The 16,663-nt window shown below is 43.0% G+C and overlaps 2 protein-coding genes across 17 annotated transcripts in view; both read left to right on the top strand.

Moving 5' to 3' along the window:
• The window catches only part of LOC146970267 (band 4.1-like protein 3), a 58,181-nt gene extending 50,142 nt beyond the window's left edge, over positions 1-8,039 (top strand). For 4 of the 16 annotated variants that reach the window (XM_085803885.1, XM_085803879.1, XM_085803875.1 and 1 more), the window contains 7 exons: positions 649-681; positions 869-976; positions 2,474-2,557; positions 3,693-3,791; positions 4,349-4,429; positions 4,811-4,926; positions 7,602-8,039. In XM_085803885.1, coding sequence (XP_085660011.1) covers positions 649-681; positions 869-976; positions 2,474-2,557; positions 3,693-3,791; positions 4,349-4,429; positions 4,811-4,921 — 516 coding nt within the window. In that variant the 3' untranslated portion in view covers positions 4,922-4,926; positions 7,602-8,039. Of the gene's footprint in view, positions 1-648; positions 682-868; positions 1,928-2,473; positions 2,558-3,689; positions 3,792-4,348; positions 4,430-4,810; positions 4,927-7,601 lie in introns of all 16 variants that reach the window. The other 12 variants (XM_085803878.1, XM_085803874.1, XM_085803880.1 and 9 more) reach the window with 6 other exon arrangements.
• A 5,222-nt stretch (positions 8,040-13,261) lies between these two features.
• Positions 13,262-16,115, top strand: LOC146970266 (zinc finger and BTB domain-containing protein 14-like). The gene is made up of 2 exons (XM_085803903.1): positions 13,262-13,324; positions 14,065-16,115. The coding sequence occupies exon 2, from the start codon at positions 14,088-14,090 to the stop codon at positions 15,258-15,260; it is 1,173 nt and encodes a 390-aa protein (XP_085660029.1). The 5' UTR covers positions 13,262-13,324; positions 14,065-14,087; the 3' UTR covers positions 15,261-16,115.
• Positions 16,116-16,663: the final 548 nt, after the last annotated feature.

The raw sequence follows: 16,663 nt of genomic DNA, 5'->3' as shown, positions 1-16,663 counted from the left end.
CTGATTTTGTGTTGCAATCAAACCCGCAGCTTCTTTTTCTTTTTCTTTTCTTTTTTTAATTCAACTACTGTATCCGATTTTGTTTTTCAGTTTGTTGTTAACACGACTTAACACCGACCTTAACGGCTGCCTCGCTCAGCCGATAAGGAGGAAATGTTTGTTTTTTGTTTTGCTCAGCTGCACCATTATTTCTTTCAGCTCTGGTATCAGTTTTCTGAACGTCATAGCGACTTCATAGGCTCCGTGCCATCGCTGCAGCTTCCCCCCCTCACCACCACCCCTCATCCCTCCCTACCCGAAAAAACACAACAAAAACCTGCTTCAAGTAATGAGTCAGGAGGAAAAACAAATGTATGGGTCTACCTGGAAAAGAGATTTCACTGCTCTGAGGGAAAAGTTTCCACAAGCAGACAAAAACAAACCGATTTTTTCACTTTTGAGGTTTTTAGGATGAGATTCGTCCGATTTAATGAGATTTCTAACGGTATTCCATACATTCAATATAATATTTCTTCTTCAGACCTTTTCATTTTCCCTCCCTCTCCCCCTTCGCTCTGTGTCTTCTTGTGTTCACTGTGACTTTTGACTTTCCTCTCTTGTCCTTTCTCTTTCTGTTCTCGTGTCCGTCCATCCTTCTGTCCCATCAAGTCTACGCTGGGATGGGTTTCCTCCTCTCACAAGGTGACCGCTCCTCTCTGGTCCTCATGAATTCGCTTGTTATGTTTTACCCTGTTGATGTTTTAGTCAGGAAACGCTAACCAATGTATTTTTTTTCTCTTATCAGGTTTGATGTGAAACTTCCATGTTGTTATGTGATCATAATAATACAAAAAAAATCCAATTTTAATGGTACAATTATCATTCACAGACACCGGCTGAGCCAGAGGAGAAAGCAGTGGTTGCCACGGAGACGGAGGCAGAGCCAGAGCCCGAGCCAGAGCCAGAGCCAGAGCCGGCCGAGTCCACAGGGCCAACGGTGAATATCCAGACGGCAGAGGCTGCAAAGGCCGAGCCAGTGCACGCTACAGCGGAGCTCGCAGTCAAAACGATGTCAGCAGAGCCGGCGGAGGGGAGGCCAGACCGCGTAGTAGAGTTACACGGGGATATCGGTGACAATAGCGCAGGAGATCCACCAGCTGACTCTGTTAATCGTGAAAACTCTGTCAGCCCTGGCTCGACACCATCTTTAGCTTTAGAGCAAGTTCAGCAGCAGCGTGCGTCCGTGAAAGCAGAAGTGCAGCCGGCAGCAGAAACGACTCTGGGGTTTAATGAGAGTCTGTCTGACGGCGGCAGCAGCAGCTCTTCGCCACCAGAGTCTGCAGGGTTGAACTCAAAGGGAAGTGGGGAAGAAATAGATGAGGAGGGAGACGATGCAGGTGTCGGGGGGGAGGCGGCGCCGCTGGTGTCGAGAAACGAAAGCGGTGTTTTCAGTTTCACTGTAAACCCTGCGTTCGTCGGAGGCAGTGACAGGGAAGAGGAGCAGTCAGCAGCACAGGAAGCAGAAGTAGAGAGATGTTTGGAGGCTCTGGAGGATGAACTGACAGGGTTAAAACCTGCAAGGGAGGGAAAGCAGACAGAAACGGATGGCAAGAGAGTCCAGTTCTCCGATCAGGTGGAGTTCTTCCAGGAAGAAGAGATTCCCAGAGAGTTAGAAGGTGGCATCATCATCGAGGAGGTGGATGAAGAGATGGACGAAGAGGAAGACGACAGACAGAACGCCAGGAAACCTTTGCCCTTTGAAAAAGAGAAGTACCACCATGAACAGATGGAGAGCTCCGAAGAGGAGGAGGAGGAGGAGGAAGAGATGAGTGCAGACGGAGAAGAAGAAGAAGAAGAGAGAGAGAATAGTTGTTGTGATGTCGTTGCATCAGAAGATTTGAAGTGCAGCCCATGTGACGACATGACTCAGGCCCCGGCTCAGTCGGAGGTAACCCCGCGGAGGCCCGACACCTCGGCCCCTGTAACACCACCACCACCCTCCTCCTCCTCCTCACTCCTGCTGACACAATCTGCTGCTAATAATCAAGGGGGCAAAAAAACCTCCGCCCAAAAGCATGGACGTGCATCTCCCGAGTGCTAACTAAACAGTTTGTCACGGAGCAGATCAGGGGACCTGTAATAATATGATGTGGTGCTGCACACACTTGATCCAAACCTTGTGATTTGCATTCTCCGGTATCTTCTCCCTCTCACTGGATTAGGGACTCTTAATGCATGACTGCATGCTCGTTGATACATTTAAGCCCCTTCAATGAGTGTCTTTTTTTTTTGGTTTAGTCTATTAGCAAAATTGTGTTAATTCAATTCCGTGTACGACGTTGCGGTGCCGTTTTAAGAACAAAGACGCACAGTTAACGGTGAACACCTACAGCAGCTTGTTTCTGTCATGACATCTAATTAACTTAAGAGCAGCCCCCACCCACCTACATATATTTATTATCTGTTGTTGCCTGTTTCTTGTTTTGCCCTCCAGACCCTCGAGGGCAGCGAGGCGGGAACCAAAGAGATGCCTGTGGTCCACACAGAGACAAAAACCATCACCTACGAGGCTGCAGAGGTAAAAGTGAATACAGTTTAATACTAGTACATGACCAAACAACAGCAGTGTCTTTTTAGACCAGCAGGGGGCAGCGGAAATAAACACAGTAATTAAAGCTAGAAAGGCAATAACTTGTAAATACACTGCCCATCCAAAAAAAAAGAAACGTACACTCTAATATTTTGTTGGACCGGCTTTGATTACCGCACGCATTTGCTGTGGCATTGTTTCAATAAGCTTCTGTAATGTCACAACATTTATTTCCATCCATAGCTGCATTGATTTTTCAAAGATTCTCATTGGGGTTCAGGTCTGGACTCTCATTGGACCACGTTTCTTTCTTGAAGATGATGGTTCCTCACTATCTTTCCAGTTTTTAATAATGTGTTGGACAGTTCTTAATCCAGTTTTAGCTTTATCTCCTTAGATGTTTTATTTGCTTGATGCCAATAATTTGACCCTTCTGAAACAGATTAACATCTCCATGACCACAGGATGTGGTGGGGGGCAGTGTACATAACAGCAGTCTGATGTTCACTCTCCTTTTAGCTCTGTTTTTAGGTCGCCGCCAACTTCTGCTGTGGTCTTTACATGCTAGTTTCTGGTTTCTGAGATTATTTGCTGATTGGTTTTTGGAAATAAAGTTGGTGAAAACAATGATGGTCCAGGTGCAAGTAATAAAACCTAAACAGAGCAGAAATACACTGTAATTTTTTTTTTTCTGTGCCTTTTTGTAGCTTGTTTTGGGGAATTTGAAAGCTGTAAGTTAGCCACTAGCCCACAACAGTCAGGTATAACCAGTGGGAAAAAGCTCTTCACAATATCTTCAGTAGCTGGTGCAGAAAGTGTTGCAGTTAAAGAGACAGATATTTCCCCTCAGGAGAGATAAAGGAGTTGAATTTAGCAGGTGGACACAAACACATCTTTAAATCAATGCTAATGCTGTTACCTAATACTTAAGCTGCAACAGCAATACAGCATCCATATGTCAGATGTTGAGCTCGTCTGCCCCCCGGTGGTCGATCAGATCTATTCCTGCATCTGTAATGTTTGATAAAGATTTGTTTAATCGACTGTAGCGATCACTTTTTATTATTTAAACAGCGCAAAACATTAAACGTCATCCCATAAATGTGCCTCTTCTTATCAGCAGGTCGACACTAATGGTGACGCAGACCCCGGGGTGTTGCTGAGCGCCCAGACCATCACCTCGGAAACCAGCAGCACCACGACAACAACACACATCACAAAGGTCAGCGTCCATCTATTGTCCCGTTGGCCTCTTCACACTTCAAGTGTTAGACATCCATCTTTCTCTTTCTCTCGCTCTTTCTTTCTCCCTTCTCACATTTAAAGGTTTTTATTGTGTAGTCTAACCAGTCGACGTGAAATGATGTTATTGAATTATGTGTATATTTATATATTCTTATCACACTCTGATTAGTTAAATGAAAAATGATTTTAAAAAAATAGTTTTCACTGATACAGCATGTTATCTTGAAAATTATTTTAATTCTCAATTAATCTCCTGAAAAACACAAGTGATTAATCCATTATAAGAATACTTGACTAATGTTCTGTCAATCATCCCATTGATTAATCTCCTCAGGACTTTAGATAAAGATTAATTACACAAGATATTTAAGATACAGTATTTAATCAGCTCTGTATTTCAATTTAAGTTCACTAAATGTGAGGATTTAGGCTGATCTTTAACTGGTTCCTACATGTTTTATAACAAACATCAATAATATGTTGAATTAAACTTAATTAACTTGTTTGTTGCTGCATGTTTTCATATGAACTCAGACCGTGAAAGGAGGAATATCAGAGACAAGAATCGAGAAGAGGATCGTCATCACAGGAGACGCAGACATCGACCACGATGAGGTCTCTTAAAGTTTTTTATCTTTTCATTCTGTTGTTCCGTTTGGTTGTTTGTTTGGTTGGTTTGTTTTTTCTTTGGCTTTAAAGTCACTGATTGAATTGGACCACAGATAAGTAAAGCTGTGACCTTAGCGATCCCCCCGGCGGGACCTTTGTTCAGACAGATGACACACCGTGGTCTAAAGCATGTGACATTTTAAACAGCATTAACTCGTGATGTGACCTTTAACAAATACTGAAAAATATGACAAAAGTGTAACTGAAAGTGACTTCCCTGTTGGCAACACTTGACTGACACTGCAACATCCCCGCTCCCCTCCCCGCCCTTCCCCGTTCTCTGTCTCCCCCTGGTGATCCCTCCCGGCACTGCACTCCCGTACATAGGCTCTGGCTCAGGCCATAAAGGAGGCAAAAGAACAGCACCCTGACATGTCAGTGACCAAAGTAGTGGTACATAAAGAGACAGAGATCACGCCAGAGGAGGGGGAGGACTGACCCAGGTAAGACAAAGAGGGCCCAGTCCTGGTTTCCAACCGGTACTGTCCGGTTTAGTCTGGTCTGGTTTTTTGTAAATTTAGTTTGGAACTGGTCTCCATATACTCGGGCATGCTGCTTTCCCATCAGCACTTCTTCTCACTGCCACAGACAGCACCCTGCTTCTGTAGCACTTACAGCTAATGCATCATGCTGTTGTCATCCCAGCTCCACTAGCCCACCACCACCACCACCCCCCCGCCCCCCCCACCACCACCACCACCACCAGGGAAAAGGTCGGCTGGTGCGTGTGTGCACCCAGAACGGATATTATGGTCTCAGCTCGTAATGACAAGGCTTAAAACCCTCTGCAGTAGCTCTGCCGGCCGTCTCATGCAATCTCGTGTAATTTGGCTGCTGCACCACCCCCCCCTGCTGGAGAGAGGCACACAAACCCCCTTTTTCATTAGAGATAGCTGCTATTTGCACCCTAAGTAACACGGATACAAAAACAAATCCTCGCAGCTACGCTCTTGGAAAGTTTCCAACATGTTTAAACTTTCCTGTTCATAAAATTCAAAGTAGAAACGAGATGTTTTTCTCTTCTACTAAAGCACAGAAACAACACAAGCTGCTGAAACAGCTCAGCCTTTCATGCCATGCGATGTTCTGTAAAAGCATTTCCATGCATTGTTGTGTCTACATTATGAAATCTCACAAAGGACACTGGCAGTGATGAGCGATTAAATACCGGCTCGACCGGCTTCTGCTCCTCAAGAGTGCTCAGTCTGTGCTCCGAGCGTTACCCGTACAGACTGAAATCTGATCTCTAGCATACACAGATGTGCTCCACTCCATTTTCTACTCTGTTCACACGCGAACAATGATGTAGTTTAACTTTACGGCTCATTTTATGCAAGTAGTGTGTTAAAAAATGAATTATTTGTGCAGAAAATGGTTTTGTTGGTGTGAAAAACAAACGTAGCATCAGATTTATACAATAAAAAATGAATGTGAATAGTAAAAAAAAGAAAAGGAAACCTTCAAAAGCATTTGTTTCTTCTATAAGTTGAAGATTTTTGCATCAGTGAAATGTTAAATCTGTGTTTCTGGGACGCTTATGTTTGCTCCTTCTCAGTTGCACTCTTCCTGTCAGTGTATGTGTGTTTGTATGAGGTGGGGGTGGAGGTGGACGGGGGGGTAAATAGGTCAGCGGTCCTCGGGGCAGCTTCTCGAACGAACTTCACAAATGCAGCCATTTGTGTTGAAACTTGTCGGGCGTCAGTAATGTCGGGGCTGCGTGCGTCAGGTGGGGAGCCTCCTCTTCATCTCATCGTACCACAGCATGTCCTCTTTAACTCAACACAACTCAACACCTCTCACTTAAAAAAAAAAAAAAAGAAGAAGCATCGTCTTCTTTTTTTATTTGTCTCTGGAAACGATGCTTTGTCTAATTCACCTCTCGGCTCTGAAGTTCCTCGTTTCATTGAGCGATCCCAGGGCGCAGGGCGTGGGGATGAGCGAGCGTAGCGTGCATGTGTGTACTTGTGGGACTCACCAGATGGGAATGCTTGGCTTTGTTTCTGCAGCCTTGCCCTCAGTCAGTACTACGTGTGTATGTATGTACGTGTGTGTACGTGCGTGTGCGAATGCCGTCTTAATACCTGTCTAAGAATGTCTCTTGCTTCTGAGTAGCACTGTTAACACGATACTAAATGTTTTTCTCTGTGGGTCTTTTGGATGCTCGTCTCTCGCCACCATAGATACACACACACAAACACACACACACAGTTGTTGATCAAAATCTGGGAAAATCAAGTTGCTTTGTCCACATTTAAAACTCTTCTCCAGTGCACCATGCTTTATCCTCCACCATGTCTTCTGTATGAGCTCTCTTCAGCTTTTATCTATTACAAGTCTTTGATTACAGAGCAACATCCCTGTCTTAAGCGTATTACCTTTACATCTACTGTCTTTTATCGCCGAGTAATAAAAGGTTTGATATCCATTCTTCAGTTGTAGGCACCAAACGGATCCTTTCAACCTTATTATTCAGATTTTAATATTTCATAACACAGTCTAATAATCTAATTCCTTCCATCACTTAACATTTATGAATAAGCCAAACTCATTTCACAGCCCATCTGCGTTTGACCTCAACACATTTATCCGTGGAGTAAAATTTCCAATTGTTCCTGTTATTTGAGCTTGGCTATAATTCAGGAGACTCTGCAAAAAAAAAATGGCTTCAAGTCTTAATTCCTCATTGAACCCTTGGGGGAGCTTAAAGTGCCCAATTTAGAAACTGAGAGTGGCTCCGTCTTAAAGGAGCAGGTTCTCCAGATCTTCCCCCTCTCTCTCTCTCTCTCTCTCTCTGTGTGTGTGTGTGTGTGTGATGAAGGCATAGTGTGTAAACTGTGGTGTACTGGAGGGGAGTTTTTCATTTAAAACCACATGGATGCAGATTGGATGATGTGTTAAAGTTAAAGCCAAGTGCTCACAAAGCTTGTGTGTATCTATGTTGTGTATTTTGCATCAGCAAAGTCCTTCAGTGCATCTTTTTATGGAGGTAAAAAGCTGCCATAACTGTTACATCAGGCTCATTTTCAGTCTTTTTATTATTATATTATTATTTTACCACTCACAGGTCCAGTATGTGACAGGATGCTCTAACTGCTCTTCCCTCCCTCTGCTCTTGCAGGAGTAACTCTGAGGGGCTGTTTGTGTTCAACCTCCCACAAATCCAACATCCAGAACTCCTCCTCCTCCTCCTCTTCCTCCTCATGTTAACGCCGGGGACTCTCAGAAGACTAGAAAGGCTCCTTACTCTCCAAATGCTGCAGCTCGCCGCTAGTCGCAAAAAACCATCACCTGCAAAATAAATAAAAGCATTTTGCATGAGAAAGGACGCAAATGTTGCATTATCAAACAAATGGCAAAGATTATACTGAAAAACCGTACGATTTTAAAAAATGGTTCTCAATCCCATCTGCACGCCGAATCCCTGTGTGCAGCAAGCAAAACCGTTTTTTGCTTTCACTGCCTTATGACTTTGATGCATTTTTATGATTATTGAGAATAATTATTGTAGCAAAACGTTTTATTTATGAAATAAAGCCATCACTCCAGAAACTTTAAATCGCCCCTAGGCTGTATATGTTAGAGAGCATTACACTATTTAACCTTGCTGTAGAAGTGCCAACCTCATTTTTGCCAGCAAGCATCACCTCACTCACTCATTCATTCATTCACTCGTCACTCACTCACTCACTCACTCACTCAAACAAAGCCCATGATTTTCCGTGAGGTGAAGAAATCACTACAGCCCAGAAACTGTACATATCAAAGCTTCCTTAGGAAAATAGCAAATTATCTTTCACAGTTGATTTATCGTCATGTCGACTTGAATTGTTTTTTTGTTTTTTTTTTCCTTTTTATGATCATTTCAGTATTTTATTGTTTCTCATCAACTGATTCCACCACTTGCAACATCGTTTTTTGTTTTTCTGGAGGAGGTTTATTAAAAAGAAAATTAAAAAAAGAAAAAAAAAGAAAACAAAAACGCCAAGGAATCCTGATTTCTGTGCAAGAAATAGATTTTAATGTGCCTGTGCAGGCTTTGAATGTTTCCCAGGGTAAGATGATCGGCTGCAGCACAAGTCCCAGGTCGCTGTGACTGTGAGGCCGAAAGGGCTCCGACTGATGCAAAGCCAAAAGAGATCTGTTGACCCCCCCTCACCACCACCACCTCACTCACACGCCTGCCCCACCCCGCCCCTCACCCCTCCCCCTCCTCCTGATCATGTCAGCTGTTTGCCTCCCTCATCTGTTTTAACTGTATCTGAATAACTAACTATTGTTCATGTACAGCCATGTTTTCCCTCAAATGAAAAATGGTGGAATAAAAATGGCAAATGCATTTGTTTTTAATTTGCTGTTTTCTTCTCTAATAATAAAATGTCGACCACAGTAATGAAACTTGATTGAGTGTTGTTGAACTGGGTCTGGGGAAAAAATTACTGAGTTTACAATTACTAACTATGAATAATAATAATATAACATTAATTATCCTGAGGTTTGAATCATAAAAAATCTGGTGTGTGACAATCTGAACTTCTCATTCATAGATAAGGATGTCATGTTCAATTTTAATTTGCTGAATTCAGTTTAATTTGTTCAGTCTTAATTGAAAGATTAATTAAGATTAATAATCAGCCATTATGTAAAACTCGATGCACCTGAGCTGTGTGTGAGAAAACGCATCTGATGCCCTCAGGAACAAGCAGTGATTATGAAAAAGCTTAATGCTCCAACACTGGTTATAAAGATAAATAGATGTATCAATGGGAGTGAATTGGATCTGTAACTGTAGCTGATCAATTATTCATTAAACCAAACGCCCTAAACTCTTAATTGATCTGTTAATAGGAGTACCCGTGGGTAATTAAGGCAGGATCTTTACTGCAGCTGGTAATTATGGGGAATACGCCGAGGCCCGGGAAGCCCCGCCCCCCCGCTGGAAATGTGTGCGTGCAACTCAGAGATGGGTGAGAAAAGAAGAGACGTCTCACTCTGTCGCTGTTGCTGGGCGTAGAGAAGGGAGCGGCTCAGCTTGGGATCAAACACGTTGTTGTTGTTTTTTATAGCCTTTTAAGCTTATTCTTGTATTTAACAGTAGCTAAATGTTATGATGAATATTTGTTCTGTATTTGATGTGAATGTTTTAAATACAAAATTAGAAGAAAAAAACAACAATGATAGAAATACATCTTTAAAAAGGACAAGGTACTGAACTATGTCCCATGGGCTGTTACATATGTTTGTTTTTACAGTGTGAACAAAAATGGGGAATAATTAGGCTCTGGCATTAGAAATAATCACATTTTACACAGGTTAAAAAAAAATCATTATAACAAATTCAAATTTGTAAAAGAAAACAATATTTTTAATATTAGTTTTTTTTTTCTCGCCCTGAGAAACTACTGATACTCTGTGTCAAACTCTGGTTTCATTAGTTTGCTTCCCTATTTCTGTGTCAAATACATAAACTGTGGGTCTATATGAAAAGATCAACATAAAATAACTCACAGACAAAGCTCCGTCACTGCAAACCTACGGCTGCAACCAGCAGTTACATTAGTCACAATGACAATTAGACCATTGTCTCCAATAATCGGCTCATTGTTCAGAAGGTCGCCGGTCAGTGCTGAAGTTGAAGGCAACTGGACTTTGTTTGATTCTTGAAGATGTTTCAGTTTCATCCAAGAGGCTTCTTCCATTCTGAAGACCAATGTGAGAAACCCCAGGTATTTAATCATAAGTGGTAACAACATTTTTAACAACTTAATGACTTGGATGATTGAACCATTCAGAAAGTACAGTAGTGAAAACATTACTCCCTGAAGCTTTTTTTAGTTGCTTTTGTCTGACCACCACAACACATTGGGAAACATTAATATATGGGGAAACTGCTATGATTTAATATTTGGCATTTTTGCTTACAAAAGAAATGACTGGGGTTTCAATTAAAAAGGAGAATAATTTACTTTCAACTGAAGTCCATCAGTGTTTCCCAAACTGGTGGTCAGCGAAGGTATGACACATGGGTGGGCCGGGAAATAATTTGCAAAACATTATAATTGTGGTGTAAGGATGTTTTTAAATGTTTTAAAACTGAATCGAATAATGTTTTTGAAGTCTCTCTCTTTTTTCAATGTACCAAAATGGAAAGCTGGTTGGCAACAGGAAGAATTAAAAGGAAAGAAAAAGATTTTGAATCAACAAGTGATTTAGTCAACAGAGAAGAAAACTGATCTTCTGCTGCTTTCAGATCAGCCCTGAATGTTTGATATCTTTAAGGAACTTTGAGACATTATTTGGTCTCCATGCTATTATGGGGTCAGATGTGGACCTCCAGCTTTTTTAAAGTACTTTTTTGAGCATTTATTGCCCTTATTTGACAGTACAGGTGAGAGAGGGGCAATGACATGCAGTAAAGGGTTAGGGCCGCCCAATGTGGGATTTTGAACCAGGGCCGACTGCAGTAAGGACCTGACCTTTAAATATGGGGTTGGGTCGCCAACTCTACCTACTGCACCACACAACACCCCACACCTTCAGCTTTTGTTAAGAATTTACAATGGACCTCGAGTTGGAAAAAGGGAGTGAACCAGCCAATTCACAGGAAACACAATGACAGAATATGTGATGTTTTTGGCCATTTACTGCAATAAACAATTAATACAGGCCTGTCATGTCACTGAGTTGGGTTTTTCGTTTTTGCTGCACTCACCTCTGCATCTGGCTCAAATATGCACTTCATTCCAACTCTGTTATATCTAAAAGGATAACGTTCTGTGGATGAATCCATCCTTGTGCCATTGTCATTAACATCTATCTATCTATCTATCTATCTATCTATCTATCTATCTATCTATCTATCTATCTATCTATCTATCTATCTATCTATCTATCTATCTATCTATCTATCTATCTATCTATCTATCTATCTATCTATGTCCATTACAGAATTCAGTTTGAAATCCTCACTTACAAATCTCTTCATGGTCTAGCTCCACTGTACATTTCAGAACTTTTAACCCCCTATTCTGCACCGAGATTCCTCAAATCAGATGCTGTTAGTTGTCCCACCATCTAAGCTCAGGACAAAGGGAGATTGTGCAGCCTCACATCAGCTGAGTCTGTGTATCATTTTAAAAAGCTTTTGAAAACCCACATGTGGCGACTGGCATTTGTGCAATAATTTTAATGTTTGTTTGTTTTTGGTTTTGTTTTTGTTTTGTTTTTTGTTACATATTTTGAGCTTTGTTTCTATTGTCTTAGCCTACCTATTTCCATTATTTTATCTTGTGCCTGTTCACTGTTTTCTGTATGATGTTTTCTTCATTTTTTGATTGCTTTATTTTCTCAATGATATTGTATTTTGTTTTTTGTGAAGCACCTTGTAACCCTGGTTTTGAAAGGTGCTATAGAAATAAAGTTTATTATTATTAGCCTACTATCTATCTATCTATCTATCTATCTATCTATCTATCTATCTATCTATCTATCTATCTATCTATCTATCTATCTATCTATCTATCTATCTATCTATCTATCTATCTATCTATCTATCTGAGATCAAAAAACGGAGGTAATTGTTTTTGGAAATAAAGAGAAGAGGGTTGCTGTCAGTAAACACCTTGAGTCACTGTCTTTAGAAACTAAAGACCAAGTCCGAAACCTTGGCGTGCTGATAGACTCAGATCTGACCTTCAACAGCCATATCAAATCAGTCACCAAATCAGCCTTTTATCAACTTAAGAACATATCCAGAATTAAGGGTTTTATGTCCCAAACTGATCAGGAGAAGCTGATTCATGCTTTTATCTCCAGTAGACTTGACTACTGTAACGGTCTTCTGACTGGTCTCCCCCAAAAAAGCATCAAACAGCTGCAGCTCATTCAGAACCGAACGCTGCAGCTCGAGTTTTAACCAGAACAAAGAGATCAGATCACATCACCCCGGTTCTTAAGACCTTACATTGGCTCCCAGTCAGCTACAGAATAGATTTTAAAGTTCTGCTACTGGTTTACAAATCACTGAATGGTTTAGGTCCAGAAAACATGAATGACATGTTAGTAGAGTATAAACCCAGCAGAGCTCTGAGATCTACTGACTCAGGTCAGATAGTGGAGCTCAGAGTTCAGACTGTGAAGCAGCATTTAGCTGTTTTGCTGCTCACAACTGGAACAAACTACCAGCAGAACTGAAATCAGCCCCAGCTGTGAGCACTTTTAAATCCAGGTTAAAAACATTTCTCTTTTCACGTGCTTATAGCTGAGAACTTAAAACTTTATCTATTTTCTTTTATTTTACTTTTATTTGCTCTTGCTTTTAACTCTGTTTTTAGTGTTTTGTTTGTTTTTATTCTGTCTTATGCTTCTTCTTTTTTTTTTAATGTTTTGCCTTTATGTAAAGCACATTGAGTTGCCTTGGTATGAAATGCGCTATATAAATAAAGATGCCTTGCCTATCTATCTATCTATCTATCTATCTATCTATCTATCTATCTATCTATCTATCTATCTATCTATCTATCTATCTATCTATCTATCTATCTATCTATCTATCTATCTATCTATCTATCTATCTATCTATCTATCTATCTATCTTATCTAATCACTGGGGGGGTTTTGAGGGTTTTGATTTGCAGCAGAGTGACTCCTCTTCGCGTCCACAGAGGATCTCGGGGGGGGTCGAACCCGCTCCGGTGCTGTAGGTGGCAGCAGAACAATGCGGCATTTCCTGTGGAGCAACCAACAGTCACAACAAGAAGAGGAAGAGGAAAAACGACAGCTCTCTGGATCCGTCGTCGACTGCTGCCTTGCGTGACAACACCAGGGATCGCGTTCAGGCTTCGGGTATTAACATTTTTTATTTTCTCTTTGTCGCCGCGGACCGACGCAGAAAAACGACGCAGCGTTTCGTCGGCGGCGGCGTCGCGGGTTCCTGCCTCGCGCGCTGCTGCTCGTCGTCGTCGTCGTCTTCTGCTTCTCCGCTGTTTGCGAACTGCTTTTTTAAAGGCACCAAGAAACATGCCAATGGAGGCTTGCTGACCAAAATGGCTGGGCGCAGTGAAATGTGAAATATTCTTGCTAAGGTTATCCTCCTCTCTCTGCACGCAACGCAACGCGACTGTCACGCGAACGCGGCGGCGAAAACGCGCTGGTGGTGAAGTAGTTGTTAGTTGTTGTGCGCTGCTGTTTGGATTTTTATTATTCACGTTGCTGCTGCGGCTCCTCGTATCGGGGCCCGGCTGTATCTTTTTTTTTTTTTTTTTTTCCTAACCCTTTCTGCATGATTGATTTGGCCACTTTTTCTTTACTCTTATACATTTTGCGCCACTCAGATCTGTAGGTAGGGAAAAAAATTAAAAACACAACGTGAGAATTGCGATTTTGTGCTGCAAGCTTACTCCTAAAAGTGTTAGTGCATGCGTGCTGCAGAGTCTTACCTGTGTTTATTATCATATGATGCATGCAAATAGACAGAGCTCCGCCCTCTCTGCTTTGCACTAAACATGCCTAGCTGTGTTTTATTTATTGTGGGGGAATCCAGAGATTTGACCGCTGGCTGTTTTGTTTTTCTCATCCCTTTGCAGGTTGCTCCTTTTTGACCTGCAACATGTCTGATTTACTGAGATATATCGACTATGACCACAAAGCCACCTTCCTGAAGATGCTCAACCAGCAGAGGATGGAAGGTGAGCACTGCGACGTGGTGGTGGTGGTGGAGAACATCGAGTTCAGGGCTCACCGCTGCGTCCTGGCCGCCTGCAGCAACTACTTCAAAAAGCTCTTCAAGAAACAGAGCGACGAAGACAACTCCATCGTGGAGCTGGACTTCATCCGCTCCGACATCTTCGAGGAGGTGCTCAACTACATGTACACGGCCCGGCTGGCCGTCAGGAAGAAGGACATCAACATGATGATGTCGTCCGGGCAGATCTTGGGCATCAACTTCCTGGACAACCTGTGCACCCAGAAACGGGAGCTGACCAACATGAAGACGCGGGAGAACCAGGCGCCGGGCGACCACGGGATGAGGGCCCAGGACGCCATCCTGAAGGAGCTGGCCATGGAGGAGGTGAGGAAGAACAGCTTCTACGACCAGGGGATGGACGGCATGGGGCCCGGCGGCTCGCACGTGTCCCAGCCGCACAACTACAACACCAACATGGGGAAGGACCCGCACAGCCACGGCTGGGGCTCCTCCTCCTCCAGCGACATGAAGCTGGAGTACCTGCTGTACGGCCACCGCGACCACGGCTCCTGCCAGAGCGCGGGGGCCAAGCCCATGGACCACAACGCCAAGAAGGAGCGGCTGCTGACGGCCAACCGCCCGTACGGCTGCGAGCACTGCCCCAAAGCCTTCACCACCGCCGCGCACCTCAAGGAGCACCTGAAGATCCACTCCGGCTTCAAGCCCCACCGCTGCGTGGTCTGCGGCAAGGCCTTCATCCGGGGGCCCGACCTGAAGAGGCACGAGAGGGTCCACAGCAACGAGCGGCCCTTCGCCTGCCAGATGTGCGAAAAGGCGTTCAAGCACAAGTCCCACCTGAAAGACCACGAGCGGCAGCACCGGGGCGAGCGGCCGTTCAACTGCGGCTCGTGCGACAAAGCCTTCATCAAAGCGTCGGATCTGAAGCGCCACTGGAACACCATGCACAGCGGAAACCCCCGCAGACAGATGTCCCTGTCCCCCGCCGCCTCCCAGCACGGCCAGGCAGAGGCCGCCGACCAGAGAGACTGGAAAATGGAGACCGGGCCACACTCGCACAACTCTGGGGACTGTTGAGCCCAAACACACACACACATAAAACACAAAACAAAAAACACACGACACACAAAACAAAACGCAACACTCACACACATAACTGACACCTAAAACATGTAAACACACTGACACAACCACGACCCTGTGACGGCCCGACGTCACACGGACGGTGATCGGAGTGAGTAACGAGAGACCATAGCATGTTCATAAGACTGTGGGGCTGTATTATTATTATTCTAAAAAAAAAAAAAAGTTATGTCAAAACAATGTTTTCTTTCCACCTGTAAAATCATGTAAATGTTTAGTTCACTCTACTATACATATATTTTTCACAAAAGCATCGTTGCTATCTAGACGGGGGGTTCTCATAACATTATCCTCTTTTACTTTTATGAAATATGTAACATTTAAATGTTTGTTTAACCTTTACTGGATTTTATGGAGATTAAAGAGAGAAAGAAGCAGAGTCGAGCGTAAAGGGGGAGGGGGCGGGGAGAAAAAAGATTTTTCTGCATAACATTTGTTGCATTGAGTATATTCATGTGGATGTTTTTAATGGATGTGTTTAGTTGTATTGATTGATATTACACTGTAAGAGTAAGAGTCACCATTTTGCATTTGAACGCAGATGATACCAAAGTCTTGGGCCTTGTGACGGATTGTCTTTGTCAGAAGACGGTCCTGCCCAAGCAACCGGCCAACTAGATTTACTGTTATACAGTATAACTGTCATCCAGCTATCAACAGTCAATGATAGATGTCTGTATATACTGTAGCTTAGTTTGTTGCACAATTAGAGTACACAATATGAATTATGCACATATAACATTGTCCTACTCCTACACTTTGACAATAAACACCATTTGCTGTGTTTTATTGCTTTTTTTGCAAAGTTTGGTTTTTGTTCATTGCGTGTGCGTGCGTGTGTGTGTATGCAAGGCATCCGAACATAATCGGCCTTTAAACCCCTCGGAGTGTGTGGCGGTTTCACATCTCGGATATTTCTCTGTAATTAGTAGAAAGCAAATTTCCTGTTAAAATATCAGTGGTTATGTTGAGATTTGAGGTCTGTGTGTGTCTGTGTGTGTGTGTGTGTGCGTGCGTGCGCTGCAGGTGCCACAGTTGATGTGGTTGGTTTGTTGTGGTCGCAGTAAAACGGCTCATTGACCTTAATTTATGTACTAAATTATCTAGATGTGACACTCGATGTGTCTGGTTTGGCAATAACATGAGAGTAACGCTGCCGTTGAAACAAAGTGAACCTTTTCTCACTGTTGTATGTTGATGCTGTCGGCCTGTTACCGGTCAAACGGTGAGGCCACAGGTCAGAGAGCTACACGTGTTCCACCGACCCGCTCTTATTTGAGCCGTTTTGTAAACGTCAAAGTGTTGAAAAAGTAAAACAACAAAGAATCTTAAACCTG

This window comes from Trachurus japonicus, chromosome 17, assembly GCF_045865225.1.
Source record: "Trachurus japonicus isolate A0001 chromosome 17, Traja_1.0".
Lineage (NCBI taxonomy): Eukaryota > Metazoa > Chordata > Actinopteri > Carangiformes > Carangidae > Trachurus > Trachurus japonicus.
Note: the sequence above shows the minus strand (reverse complement) of the source record. Positions and strands in the feature narration are given on the sequence as shown.

Bases quoted from the DNA above. Each gene is read 5' to 3' on its own strand.
- LOC146970266 (XM_085803903.1), top strand. From the start codon at position 14,088: ATGTCTGATTTACTGAGATATATCGACTATGACCACAAAGCCACCTTC.